The sequence below is a fragment of the Colias eurytheme genome, chromosome 1, assembly GCF_061535395.1.
Source record: "Colias eurytheme isolate Ceu_HAF_F1 chromosome 1, ilColEury1 Martin Lab GWU primary, whole genome shotgun sequence".
NCBI classification, from domain to species: Eukaryota; Metazoa; Arthropoda; class Insecta; order Lepidoptera; family Pieridae; genus Colias; species Colias eurytheme.
The window spans coordinates 8,756,226-8,770,080 of record NC_142980.1 but is presented as its reverse complement, the minus strand read 5'-3'; the positions used below and the strand labels follow the sequence as shown (position 1 = coordinate 8,770,080).

The 13,855-nt window shown below is 35.6% G+C and overlaps 1 protein-coding gene across 8 annotated transcripts in view; it reads right to left on the bottom strand.

The window, feature by feature from the left end:
• Positions 1 to 13,855, bottom strand: part of trol (terribly reduced optic lobes) — a 107,069-nt gene that overhangs the window by 1,046 nt on the left and 92,168 nt on the right. For 3 of the 8 annotated variants that reach the window (XM_090103292.1, XM_090103305.1, XM_090103311.1), the window contains 31 exons: positions 13,220 to 13,549; positions 12,492 to 12,708; positions 12,043 to 12,237; positions 11,670 to 11,955; positions 11,322 to 11,472; positions 11,027 to 11,207; positions 10,707 to 10,918; positions 10,317 to 10,496; positions 10,048 to 10,153; positions 9,854 to 9,956; positions 9,507 to 9,736; positions 9,289 to 9,416; positions 8,527 to 8,799; positions 8,082 to 8,252; positions 7,236 to 7,390; positions 6,947 to 7,076; positions 6,696 to 6,859; positions 6,407 to 6,614; positions 6,031 to 6,225; positions 5,805 to 5,940; positions 5,554 to 5,689; positions 5,145 to 5,314; positions 4,800 to 5,032; positions 4,554 to 4,696; positions 4,279 to 4,383; positions 4,063 to 4,161; positions 3,700 to 3,958; positions 1,559 to 1,753; positions 1,320 to 1,417; positions 1,114 to 1,231; positions 833 to 980 (listed from right to left, as the gene is read on the bottom strand). In XM_090103292.1, the coding sequence (XP_089959418.1) occupies positions 833 to 980; positions 1,114 to 1,231; positions 1,320 to 1,417; positions 1,559 to 1,753; positions 3,700 to 3,958; positions 4,063 to 4,161; positions 4,279 to 4,383; positions 4,554 to 4,696; positions 4,800 to 5,032; positions 5,145 to 5,314; positions 5,554 to 5,689; positions 5,805 to 5,940; positions 6,031 to 6,225; positions 6,407 to 6,614; positions 6,696 to 6,859; positions 6,947 to 7,076; positions 7,236 to 7,390; positions 8,082 to 8,252; positions 8,527 to 8,799; positions 9,289 to 9,416; positions 9,507 to 9,736; positions 9,854 to 9,956; positions 10,048 to 10,153; positions 10,317 to 10,496; positions 10,707 to 10,918; positions 11,027 to 11,207; positions 11,322 to 11,472; positions 11,670 to 11,955; positions 12,043 to 12,237; positions 12,492 to 12,708; positions 13,220 to 13,549 (5,455 nt within the window). Of the gene's footprint in view, positions 1 to 828; positions 981 to 1,113; positions 1,232 to 1,319; positions 1,418 to 1,558; positions 1,754 to 3,699; positions 3,959 to 4,062; positions 4,162 to 4,278; positions 4,384 to 4,553; positions 4,697 to 4,799; positions 5,033 to 5,144; positions 5,315 to 5,553; positions 5,690 to 5,804; positions 5,941 to 6,030; positions 6,226 to 6,406; positions 6,615 to 6,695; positions 6,860 to 6,946; positions 7,077 to 7,235; positions 7,391 to 8,081; positions 8,253 to 8,526; positions 8,800 to 9,288; positions 9,417 to 9,506; positions 9,737 to 9,853; positions 9,957 to 10,047; positions 10,154 to 10,316; positions 10,497 to 10,706; positions 10,919 to 11,026; positions 11,208 to 11,321; positions 11,473 to 11,669; positions 11,956 to 12,042; positions 12,238 to 12,491; positions 12,709 to 13,219; positions 13,550 to 13,855 lie in introns of those variants that run through there. The other 5 variants (XM_090103299.1, XM_090103319.1, XM_090103334.1 and 2 more) reach the window with 5 other exon arrangements.

Here is a 13,855-nt window from a genome sequence, read left to right as displayed (position 1 = left end):
TTACGTTTGTGTACTTATTCTCTGCTAAATTACTGGATGTTAATTATTACTAAAAGACATTACCGGCATTCAAATGTTTTTTTTTTTGTGATACTGCAAACTGTTTTTCTATTACTGAAAACTCACAAGAAGTTTACCGTCTGACGTATAAAAGAGCTGGAATGTAGTCAATTAATAACCCTAATGTAAAATCAGCAAAGTTGAGCTCGTTTGTTATTTACAGAATGGAATTACAGTGTGACTATGCGTTCAACAAGTGACAAGGAAGAAATAATCAGTTGTGACTGATGGATAAATAAGAATTGATTGGTTGCTTCCTTACCACATTGGCTTACGATTAATGTATATATTTTTATAACTAAAGTGGAGTAAAGTATTAATTGTTAGTATAGCATTCCAAAAGTACATACCTTTCTTAGAAACTGTTAAACAAAATGTTATAGACGCATACTGAGGACGGAAATAGTAAATGAAGGTAAGTGTAAGTAATAGTTGGCAGGGAATTGAAATGATATCCAGGTGGAGGGGATTCAAAAACTTCAATTTCTTCAAAAAAGGGATAGACGTCGGGGAACATAGAACTATAAATCCAATGCAGCATGGAAAAGGGAGGTTATGTTAGTAAAAGTCGACATTGTTAATTAGTATTTGAGGCGGTCTGTGTTAATTTATTAGGAACAAATGTTTTACCGGTTACTTCTTACATAAACACCATGAGACATAAGACACATGTTAAACATTAAATAAATTGGAAGTATTGTTAACTTTGCATTGTGTTAAAAATGTTTAAATTTCGTAACTCGTGCATTTGAAATGGGTTATACAAACTTACTCCTTGCATCGCTGTGTATTTCTTCCTGCTACAGCTTCTTTGCCAAGGTTGAGACCTCGTGTTAAATCAGTGAATTCAACCTGGTCTATACATCCAATGAGACCTGGGTAGTAGTTGAATTCAGCGTTCCACCGGTCTGGGATTCCTCCTGAAGAAACAATCAGATTTTAATAAATATTGTTAAGTCCTTTGAAATCGAGGGCAACACTAATCATATTGAAGTCTTTAGGTCACAATTTCAACAGTAATTTAAATGAAAAAGACTTATTACTGAAACTTACCAATATAAATGTTGGAGTCAGCATTCATAACGTTGGAGATGCCGTTGGTCATCTGGTTCTTCGATATATTATCTACTTGCAACTCCACGTGGTTGTCATGGAACAGCTTGGCAATTATCTGCAAAACAATAGCTCTTTTAGTGAACGTTATCCTTCTCGTTGTATCTATATAAATTAATTATCATCAAAACGCTAACGTTACTTACGTTATGGCTTTCGCCATCTGTGACAAGGACCTCTTCAATGGCAACGCTATTCAATCCGCTGCCAAGATCCCATTCCATCACCACAATGCCTCTTTCGACTGAAAGTTATTGACACGATTATCACAATGTTAATCAAAATATGTAAGTAGTTATACCTATTATAAGTATTATTGATGTTTTGTGGATACGAGTCTAATATCAATATTCGATTAGACATTATTTAAAAATTATGGTCTTACTCTTAATAAGTATGAAGTCTCCGCCACGGGCAACTTGTGCTTCTCTTTGGTAGAACAGCACTCCGTCGTTCGTTGTGTGGAATCTTAAACCGATCAGAGCCGGTTCGATTTCCAGCTGGTCGTATCTTAAGAAGCTGGCCGGTATCTCTATGTAGCCATTACCGTTGAAGCCTACGCTATACAGTAGGTCCAAGGCTGGAAAAGTATCAAAAATTACGATAAGTTCTAAATTGTATACAAACTAAAATGTTTTATTTATAGTAGAGCCATTTTAATAGGCAACAACAACGTAACCTAGTAACGATGACATAGAATAATATATTATTTCGTTTTGTTAGAACTGCACATTTTCTTAACTCTTTTCAGTTACGATTACATTAAGGATTACATATTTATAATAATAATGACCGATACAAGTAATTTTAATATTTGATTTTACTGATAAACCATTTTAAACATAATAAACAATTTCAGGTTTAAAGAACGGACGTCGCTACAATTTTATGTCAATAAACATTTTTTATTTTTAAATACCAGAGACGTTACTCTAAAAATCTAAATCGGACATCTAGAATCGAATGCATTGATTACTTGTGAATAAAAATCATCATTAATTAATAATGCGTTGTGTTTTTTTAATTATGTAGATAATTGTCTTATTTTGCTCCTTAAATTAAAAAAAAATAAAGTTTATTACAGGGACAGGGATTTGTCTGATGAATTTTAAAATTGACATGTGTTTCAAGTTCGATTGACAAATTTTTCAAGTCCGTATCGATTAATTCACCTTAATCGATGTTTTTAAGCAGGTTACCTCTCTTCGAAGATAAAATTGATAGACGTCAAATGTTGCCTATTAAATTGGCTCTGATTGGCTCGTATTAATTTGAACAATTTGTAGATAGTGGTTTTGATTACGTATGATTTGTCTTCTACGTTTGAAAAGAACTCGAAACCGTTATTACCTTAGATTACAAAATAAAAGACAGATGGAGCGTTGCCGAACTAAACCGAATAATTTATCGTCATTTCCATAAAGCTATGTGTGCTGTCATTTCGCCGTTGCACTGTACGTACACGGTGCTTCTGTGTGGGTGTTATGTTACCAGATATTGAAAATTTTCCCAAAATTTTCCCCGACTACGGAAGAAAGAGGGTTATGTTTTTCGAGTGTAGGTATGTATGTATAATATTTCTTTGACACGCCCTGCAGTATAAACTGTTGGATCGATTTTGAGTTGTGACTTATGAGGTGTCATTGCAATCATCTGAATTATGAAGGTAGCTGTGGTGGTAGTGACGTAGGCTACATAAATTATTAGCAGTCATGTTTTAATTTTTATTTTAATATAAATTCGGGTTTTTGATATTATTTTATAATATTGTAAAAATTATTTTATCACCTATCTACTAAAGTTATACATGGACAAAATAATTTTATTCAATTTTTATTAAATAAGTAAATTACATTAAATTTATTAAATAAATTACATTAAAAAAAGTTTTTATTTTTCAAAACATATGAATGCGAATAGCGGTAGGTTTTAGTCGAGAATGCGGGACATTTTATTTTCATCATATCCATCATGTGTTCACATGAATTAAATCGCAAGCGAAAACGACGCTTTTTATAAAAGTAACAAAAAAATGTATAATGCTTTTTAAAATAATCTAATAATGACCATGAACTTTTATTGCACTATACAAATAATCACATTCACGATCGAAAAATCCAACAGCACTACCCCGAATATCTTTTAACCATATTACCCCTAAAAATGGCAAATTCATTTTCAAAATACTGGCAGCATACGTTGAAGTTTTGAATTCCTTCGTATTTGTAAAATTATTATTTGTATACAAAATTAAATAAGCCAAATAATCTACAGAAAATCTGTAAAACGATGTTTTATCTTTTTGTTTGTTTTCGGGTACAAGTTTTACAGCGTTTTAATATCACAAGACAGCATTTTTTTACTAAAATATCAAACCCCTTTTGACGTATTGCATGACACTAGAATCGCTATAGCACTAGCGGAGGAACGTATTCGTTTTTGATTTCGTATTTTCTTTGACAAGGGCGATGAATGATTGACATGCTCCATCTGTATTTTATTTTGTAATCTAAGGTTATTACTTACTCATTTGGCAATTCACACCCGCATAACCTAGCGGGCAGTCGCAGGTATAATTCATTCGTGTTGATCGGTCGGTCTTGCAAGTGCCCCTATTTTTACAGGGAAGCGCTGAGCAGGGGTCTCCCAAGGGCCGGCGCTGATTGGAGAGTGGTATACGGCTCTCGCAGATCAGACCAGTGTAACCGGATGGGCAAGTACAGGCAGTTGAGTCGGCGCTCAAGCAGTATCCACCGTTACGACATTGGGAGCAGATGCTTTCAATCTAGAAATAGAAGATAGTTGTATCAATCGATTTCACCCATAATAAGACGTTATTGAATCGGTTCGATAGACATTCTTATTTCTATAGAGTTAGTGTAAAATTACCTCGGGTATGTCACCGCGGTCGTAGTTTACACATTCCTGTACGTTCGCTGATTGTATGGATGAGTTGATGAGGTTCAAATCGTCTCCTTGCAGTTTAACCTAGAACATGATATTTTAATTAAACTCGGTTAATGTAGAATTATTTAGATTTTCATGTTTCCGTGTTTTAATGGCAACAGATAAATTAAAGTGAAAGTAAAATAAAATTACACTCACATCTTTGATGCATCCGCTGAAACCACCAGAAACTCCAGTGTTGTTGTTGAGGATAATAGAGTCATCTACACCACCGACGAACAATGGTGTCTCTAAGTTCAAGTCCTGTAATAATAAATATTTATTTTTATATTCCTTACATAACTAGCGCTAAATAAAATCTTTAGTAGATATTATTTCTTCTCTCACTGAAAAATGTCGTAAAACTATCGTGGCATCTACATTGGATCCGTTCGGTAAATTGTTATCATTGTAAAAATTAATTAGAGGTTTACCTTTGGCGATGCAAGTTTAGCATTGTGGCTGTAGATCATGTCAACGTTCAGGGAAACCAATTGGCCGCTTCTAGCAACTTGCACCGATGTCCATGTGTTTGGTTGCAGTGTTTTGTTGCTTGTAAGCACCACTGATTCGCTTCCTAAAAGTTTAAACAAATAAAATGAATAGTATTCAAGCTTAAATGATAAAGGGTTAAAGTCTAATAAAACCACATGTTAGCAAATAAATAGAATCTAACATACCGTCACCAAGGTCGTATCTGAATTCCAATCGTGCATCTCTCACAGTCAGAGATGTGAATCCACCGTATCCTCTTGGTGACTGAGCACAGTACATTATGATACCGTCAGTGACAGGTGGCTTGGGCTTTATCTTCATTGACATGCGAAGGTAACGCGAGGTCTGTGGTGGTTTAATAGCTAAGAATGCACTGCCCGTGAAAGCAGGATATTCGATGTATTGCCTGACGTCGCAGCTGAAAAGACATTGTTGTGTTAGTAGAATATCATTTCAACAAAAAGCGTGCTGTAGGATTACTGATCTAGAACTACCATTTTAGTTTTGTTGTTAGAGAAATATTAACTTACTTTTTGCCGGTAAAGGTAACGGGGCAAGCGCATTTGTACCCGTCAGCGGTGTCGCTGCACTTTCCGGGTCCACACAAGCCAGGTCGGCAAGCTTCACCAGTCCTGTCGCAGTTCTGTCCAGCGTAGCCATTCGCGCACAGGCAAACGTAGCCGCGCTCGTTTCTGGCTTCCTATATTTTTAAACATCATTATTTTTCTTAGATTTTATTACTTCCTTAGATTTACATACTTATTAATAGATAACTGAAATATAATCACTCTCTTAGCATCATGTACATGAGAGTGAAACAGAAAAGAAACTAATTTAGTGTTGATTAACATTGATGGTGTGGTATCGAAATATTAACTTATTTATTAAATTGAATATAAGTATAACAACTTTAGTAGACAGAGAAATAAAAATTCGTACCTGACAGACACCGTTGTTGAGACAGAGATTAGGTGTGCAAGAGTCGCAGTCGTAAACATTGTACTTGTTAAGACTGTCTGCCATTATGTTTTTCTCTTCCTTGCCGAGTATCAACATGCTCACACATCCCACAAATCTAAAATGAAAATCATATAAATATTTTCAAAGCCGTATCTCAATTATTAAGTAATTTAAATAAATTAATAGCAATAAACGCATTCATATTGCTTTTAATTTAGGTGAGAACTTACCCAGGAGCTAATTCCAATTCCACGGGCCTTTGCTGAGGAGCATTTCCGATGTACAATGGTGCATACAAGTCCAGGATTTGGTATTGTACGGAAGATTCGGTTGAGAATGGTCCAGTGTTGTCGACGTCCATTGTTACTAGAGAAGTAAAAAGTTCAGTCAGTTTATTTGTAAAATATTGTTTTATCTATTATTATCTATTCAGAAAATAGTTTGTATTTATTTTACCTTTAGAGCCACTACGCCTTAGTCTTACAGTGTGCCAAGCGTTGAGTTGCAGAGGTCTGTCTCCTCTGGTGACAAGAGCATCAGCAGCATCAAACTTAAGTGTGAATTGTGGCACACCGTCGACTAATTCTAAGACTAGATAGTGGCCTGAACCGTCTTCTTTCTGGCTATTGTAGAGTATGATACCATTAGGATCTGAAAAAAAATTCCCAATATAATAGTAGATATATTTCTACTTTTATTATGTACATCAACATATCTATATTACTCTATTAAAGTTGTTTTAACTGCAAATTAAAGTGAGGTATTTTTGGATCCATTAGTACTTAATGTTTTACTATATCAAAATCGTTACTTTTGAACGATGGTATCGTACCTGCGGGTTTGAATGAGATTTCGATTTCGAACTGCATGTAAGCGTCCTTCAGAGTTGGTAAAGTCAGCCAACCGTCGCCGTTAAATTTTGGCACGATTCCCACAACGCGAAGAGTTGCTTTGGTCTCAATGCGAGCAATATTGTTCCTAACACGGCAGACGTATGTTCCGGCGTCAGCTTCCGTCACACTGTCCAAATGGAGATTGCGCTGTAAATAGAAAAGCCTTTGTATCCTGTCATTTTAAAATAATGTAGTAAACGAATTATTTGCTACGTTTACATTGTTTACCTCGTATGGTCTAACATTTGGTGGCAGTGGTGAGTATTCTCGTCTCCATTCAATAGAAACAGGTTCCTCTAGGTTGGTTGTGCAAGGTAGGTCAATTGTATCGCCCAATCGAGCTGTGTACATTGTCTCAGCGTCGTTTATGGGGTATGATTGTGTGTCAGATACTAAAAAAAGTAATTACAGAATATATTTGAGACATATTTACAATGTTATGTAAATATTTATATTTTGCGTAGTTGTTATATATTTACCTGGGATAACCTCTAATGTGAAATCTTCAGAAGATGTTTGGCCATAACGATTAAGTCCATTGCATCTATACAAACCAGCATCAGACTGCTCTACATTAGGTATTACCAAAAGAGCGCCATCTCCGTAGATCTAAAATGAAAATATAATTGTAGTTTATCTGTAACATACTATTACTGTGTAGAGATTGTCTAATCTAAAAATGAACGCCCCTCCACTGTGTTTACGCTCACATTCTCAATCTCTACCTAAATATTAACCTTCAATAATTATTATTGTTAAATTACTTACTCTTGTTTGGACAAATTGGTTTGTTCTGAACCTTTCCCAAGAAACTCTGATATCGCGAGATCTAGCTCTACAGAGCACTTCTACCTTTTCTCCAACTCTGAAAGCTCTTCGGGGCTGGTCTATTCCAACTAATGCGGGTGCTTCATCTCGGTTACCTAAAATGTGAGGTAATTTTCGATGACCATCAATTATTTTATGTTAAAGTGCTATCTCCAGGTCCATAGTCAAGACAAGAGTCACAAACGAGGCAGACTATAAGAATTTTTAGGCGTAATCCTGCTAACCATGCACCAAGTTAAGCGCAAATATGTAGAACACACAATACCTAATAAAGAAACCGCTAAAGTTAATACGTTCAAAAGTTTAAAAAACTGTTTTTTTTCTGTTGACGGTTCCCATATTTTGGTATTAACTATCCCAGACAAGATCTATACATTATAATATAATAAATATTTTGATTTTTAAGTTAAAATATTCTTACACCGTGCAAACACTTACCTCATTTATTTTTAGACGGCACAAATCAAGGCAGAACATGACACAATATGAAAAATTGAGAAATCATGCAAAGCGAAAGAGAACCATTCCCATAAATACATGTAAGAGGAAACCAGTTTACGATAGCCGATGCACTGTCAAACTCTCCCTTAGTGTCTTTATATGTAGTTACTGTATAGGTAGTAGGTACCGATTCTAAAGGACAACACAACAAATAAATCAATATTTAGTTACCCTCGTTTTAATAAACGTATTCACCAAGAGCAACCAAACTTTTACAATATAACCCTTAAAGGCACAAAAACCCTAACACACATAATCTGACCCTTACACCGTTTTCTGAATTACCAGATTTTGAGCGTTGATCCAAGTTCGCTTTCAAAAGACGCTTTTCTCTTAAGATGCAGTTACTCTCATCGCTAGCATCCAGACAATCATTGTATCCATCGCATATAAGGTCATCATCTATACAACCACTTTCGTCATAACAACGAAACTGCGATACCAAGCATGTGATACCTTTGCGTAAAATAAAAATATTATCAACTTATAATGCTTTGGTAGTTCTTAATTGCTAAGTTTAATAATACATATAAAAACTATACTAGCATAGCTAAGAGACAAACGACGTAAAGTTTAAAACATAGTAGAAGGTAGAGTTAAAGATGATAGAGTAACATAAGAAAAGAGTTCTACATGCGAAGATTAAAATTTAAGAACAATGAAGCGGACAGATAAAACTCTATGGTGACCAAACCCAACCACTACGTATAAACTAGGGACATTCACTGACCCTCAATGTGGAGGTTGATGTAATTGCTAGTTTGTCGTCCGTATGTATCCCAAATGATACAAACATAACGACCGCTGTCTGATTTCTGAGCAAGTCTAATAAAGAGTGAGCCGTCGTTCTTCTGGGACACTGATCTCGGCAGAGCTCTGCCGTCCTTGTTCCATCTAATTCTTAGTCCGGGTTGAGTGACGTTGCAGCTGAGATGTACGGCGGCCCCGACATGCGCGAATTGCTCGTTATCATGCGACTCCGAAGGCGCACGATCCGTCTCTTCTATCAGTTTTATAACATGCAATCAAGTACCCTCATTCAAGCATTCAATGATAAATTAAATGTGAAAGCTTTTAACTGAAACTTGTAATGAAATATGGTGGGCATTAAATAATAATGGGAAAAAATTTCGTTACAAATATTAACGTTGAGTGCTGTACATTTGTGCAAAGACTACCATTGTTGTAATAGTGTTTTCTTGACATAATTATGTATTATAGATTATTATTTTCAATGGTCCTCGTAGATAGAAAGGTTAGTTGGTAATGTGTGACGTACATTCAATGATTAATGCAATTTCTCAATATAATTTCGCAAAAAGTTAAATTTCGAGTTATGTATTAAATAAACCAAAGTGTACACCTGCTAAAATGAAGTTCTTAATGTAAGATTAGAATATATCATTAAATTTATTCATTCTGCGAGGACGGTTGTGTTACTACGTGCTTTTTGTTTATCAGGCAATTCTTTATATAGTTTTAACTACATTACCGTTAACTTTGACTTCAGCAATGGCAGTTGCATTCGTGACTCTGTTCATGGCAAAGCATTCATACTTTCCAGCGTCCTCCACTTCTATTTGGCGGAATATTAACATTGAGTTCCTTATCTCGACGCGGCTGAAGTTAAAAATATAATTTTATATCAGTTATAACTTTATAATTGGTGTAACTTTGTGATTGGAACAGAGCTTTGAAATATTTAAGTACCTGGATGGCACGGTGTCTATTGGTCTCCAGGTTATGCTTATAATGTCGTCTCCTTCAACGAGACATTCGACGGTGGGTGATTGACCGGGGTGGACAGTTTGTGTCGGCGGTCTCAGTGTTATTCTCGGAGCTGCCATTACTTGAAGACTAGTGTACACTGATTGGTGGACTTCATTCGTGCGACGGTTGATCAGGGTGCATTCGTATCTGCCCGAATCGGCCTTTGAGGTCTACAAATACACATTCTATAAATATCTGTTCTTTTCGCGGAATACTTAATAAATTTTTATACAAACATCTTATAATGTTTATATTACAACATATCGAATATTGATTTATGTACTTACATTGTAAATAATCAGTTCAGAGCCGACTTGTCTTGCGTTATATTGAAGAGGTCGCCTATCAGCTCTTCCCCAAATAGCTTGGAATTCATTTGAAGCATTGCACCTTAAATTGAATAGTTAGTTTATTAAATTTATGGTTTGTTAATTATTGCTTATCAATAGTCCTTTTATTTTAATCTTTTAGGTTTTCTTACCCAAAGACACTCCTTTGGCCTTCAACGGCTAACATGTTGCTAGGCCTACTGTTGTCATAAATATCGGGATTGTAGTCTGGGTTGAATTCTTCCTCTCCACTGCCCTCTGTTGACATTTAAATTAATATCATCAATATTATTATTAACGTTGAAGACAACTTGTAGTAGTTAATTATATTCCTTTTCAATCGGCTTTAAAAAAACTAGGACGTTCTCAATGATGTACTGTAAAATTCAGTTTCTTGTGAAAAAAACATATTTTTTCTTACCAACATCGCCAAATCCACCATCGCCTCGGTCTACACGGATGGCGAATTCTTCGGATACAATACCGGCCACTGAACTGGCGGTACAAATGTAGTCACCCTCATCCCTTTCGCTGGCGGACTGTATGGAGAAGACCGCAATCCTTGGAGACGGTGGTACTAACTCACGGTAGTCATTCTTTGCTGTAAATAAAAATGAAAAGTGATTTTCATTACGAATTCTAGCTGTAATATTATGTGACAATATATCTATCTTGTAACATCTTTTTTAAAAGAGATACTGGCGAACTCGAAAAAATATTATTGGCACACTTATGTAAGATATTGTTGATAATGTAAGGATAAGTTGTTGAAAGACCTTTAAAGTTTAAAGAGATATAGAGTTATACTTACATTTAATAGAAACAAGGGGTTCTGGATAGCCGTCAGCTCTGCATTCAATATCTACTCTCTCTCCCTTAATCGCTGGTACGTAATTGCTTGGTGTCAAAGTGATTTCTGGAGGAGATCTAACTTTAACGATTGCGCTAGCGCTTGCGGTACCAGCTTCGTTTGTAGCTGTACATGTGTATGTGCCTTCATCGTTAACTTCAATAGTTTGGAAGCTGTAAACAAAATAATATATTGCTTCAGTGCTATTCTTTCTTAAGAGTACTAATTATTATTATGTATTAGATAATATATGACGTTCTTGCAGCAAAAAGGCATCTAACCTGAGTATGTTGTTCTTTTGCACTTGTACGTGTCGTGAAAATTCACGTCCTTTGCTCTTGTCCCAGGTGATGATGGGCGCTGGAATACCTCCTGTTACACGGCAGTGAATTTCATGTTGACTTCCCAATGTAACTGAGTTTTCTCCAGGTGGGTAGATTTCTACTCGTGGTGGTTCACGTTCTGTTTCAAATAATTCGAGGATAATTATTAATAATTAAAGTGATAAAAAATTATATGTTATCTTAATAAAAAACTGATATGATGTAAAAGGCCATTATAAATATGTGTACTTACTTTCAATTTCAATGTAAACATAGTTGCTAACAACAGGTACTCCGTTCACGGTTCCTTCGCACATATAGTAACCCTGGTCACTGTCCTGAGCGTTGTTTATGATAAGAGTTGTGTCGCGTTGGCCTACTCCTGGTCCGAAGGAGTCTTGGTACTAAAAATGAAGGATATACATATTATTTGATCGATATATTGATAATATAATATATATGTGTTATTTTATAAGTCATAGAATAATCAAATACAATTGAAATGAAAAAGGAATGAAGCAGTGATCATAAGCTATTGACACCAGTGGCTCATAAAAATGAATATCTCCTTAATCATCATATGTTTCAATAAGAAGCATACCTTAGTCCATTTGATAAGAGGTAATGGATATCCTTGGGGTGTACAATCTATTGTTCCACTGCCGCCTGTTGGTATTTTGAGGTGGTCAACAGAAACGGTGATGTTCGACATTTCAGATGGCGGTGGTGTAGATTGAGGAATGACAGTTAGTACAATTAATTTAGGATTAACGTCTGGCGATGTTGTTTGACAGATGTAAACTCCTTCGTTCTCGAGACGAGCGTAATCAACGTACAAAACACCATTGTCGGAACGCACGTTCGGCAAGAATGCGGTACCGTCTTGTCTGCAAATAAGACGTGAATGTAAGTACATATAATGTACTTGTTGACAAAACTACGGTTGAAACCCGTAAAAATGTGGGGTTTCTTACCTAACCCAGTCAATAGCTCCAGCAGGTACGTTACTTGTTCCGGTACACACAATTCTGGTGCTTTGTCCCTCATCGATGGTAGGCGATGCCGATGATACAGTCAATTTGTCTTGAGTAGAAGGCCATGAAGGTCTTGAACGTACGGTGACTACTGCCGTCCTGTCTGTTGATCCAGCAGCGTTTGATGCAATACATCTGGAAAGGTTATCCGTACTTTAATTCCTGAACAAATTATTCTGAAAAATGGTTTTTATTACAAGCCTTGAGTAGAGTTTTCTTTATATAGTAATATTACAGAGCTGCAAGTATGATGGTATAAACATGTTCTTTTGTTTTGAATATAACTTTTAATAGAGTTTACTATGTATCATATTTTCATTGAAAATAATAAAATCAATATGCCTGATTATTACTTTCACTTATTTTATTCACACGTAATAATGACCTACCTGTATTCACCAGAATCTTCAAGTCGTGCACTTTCAATCACCAGAAGAGCGTCATAAACTTCAGTTGATCTCGGTAATGGCCGATTGCTTCCCCTCTGCCAAGTGATCCTTGGAGCAGGGTTACCAGTTGTGCTGCAGACGAGTTCAATCCTGTCTCCCTCGTAGTACTCCTTCATTGATGGGCTTATTGATACCGTCGGAAGGGTCATGTCGTTGCCTGGTAATAATTTAATATAATTAATACAAAGATTAAATAGTTTGTTTTGTTTAACGCGAATGATGAGTATGTAACAACTGTTTATGAACCTTTTTTAATAAATAAATAAATAAAATATTTTATTGAAGTTCGGAAACCGCATACCCAAAACACTCAATCTAATCTTATAATATAAAAATGAATCGCAAAATGTGTTGGTAAGCGCATAACTCGAGAACGGCTAGACCGATTTCGATAATTCTTTTTTTATTATATTCCTTGAAGTACGAGGATGGTTTTTATGTAGAGAAAACGTAAATATGTACCACGGGCGAAGCCGGGGTGGACCGCTAGTTATCAATATAAATTTACCTTTGGCGTAGAAAACTCTTTCCGGGACAACTATTCCGTACGAAAGCATAATACAAAATATATAATGTGTTGGGATTTCAATATCATATAGAATATTGTTACTATTCACAAAATTATATTATTGATGCTAATTAATGAAGAGAGTACTATATAAACTCACCGGGTACTTTAAGGGTGGCAATGGCTTGGGCAGTTGATATTCCATCACTTGTCTGACAAATGTATTTACCACTGTCGGAGATTTGGAGGTTGGTTATAAGAAGTATTCCATTAGTTTGGTCAATTTGAGTCCTGTCCTGAGGCAAATATCCATCAGCCTTAGACCAAGATATTTGTAGTGGTCTCTGAACCATACGGCTTCTGGCTTGGCAAGTGAAGTTGACTGTGCTTCCCAATTCTTGGATCTTAATGGTTGGGCTCGTAATTCTGACAACTACGGTACTTTGTGGAAGAGGTGGTCGTGTCGTCTGGTCTACGCTTGAATCACCTTCTATGGACGAAATCGTTGCATCGTTGAAAAACACATTTACTTATTATTTACATTACTCGTATATAATTTAGATTATTTATATTTTTATATGATCTAAAGACGAATCGAATGTTAATATACTTTTACACAAAACTATCCTAGCGAAATGTAATTGACAAATGAAGACAAAAAACATAACTTATACAGTCAACAATTCGAGTAATAAAACAATAAACATCAATTTAAATATTAAAAATTGTGAACGTGGCAACAAAAACAAAACACGGCTGGACGTTTTGACAACATTTTGTTGTTATTATTTGATGG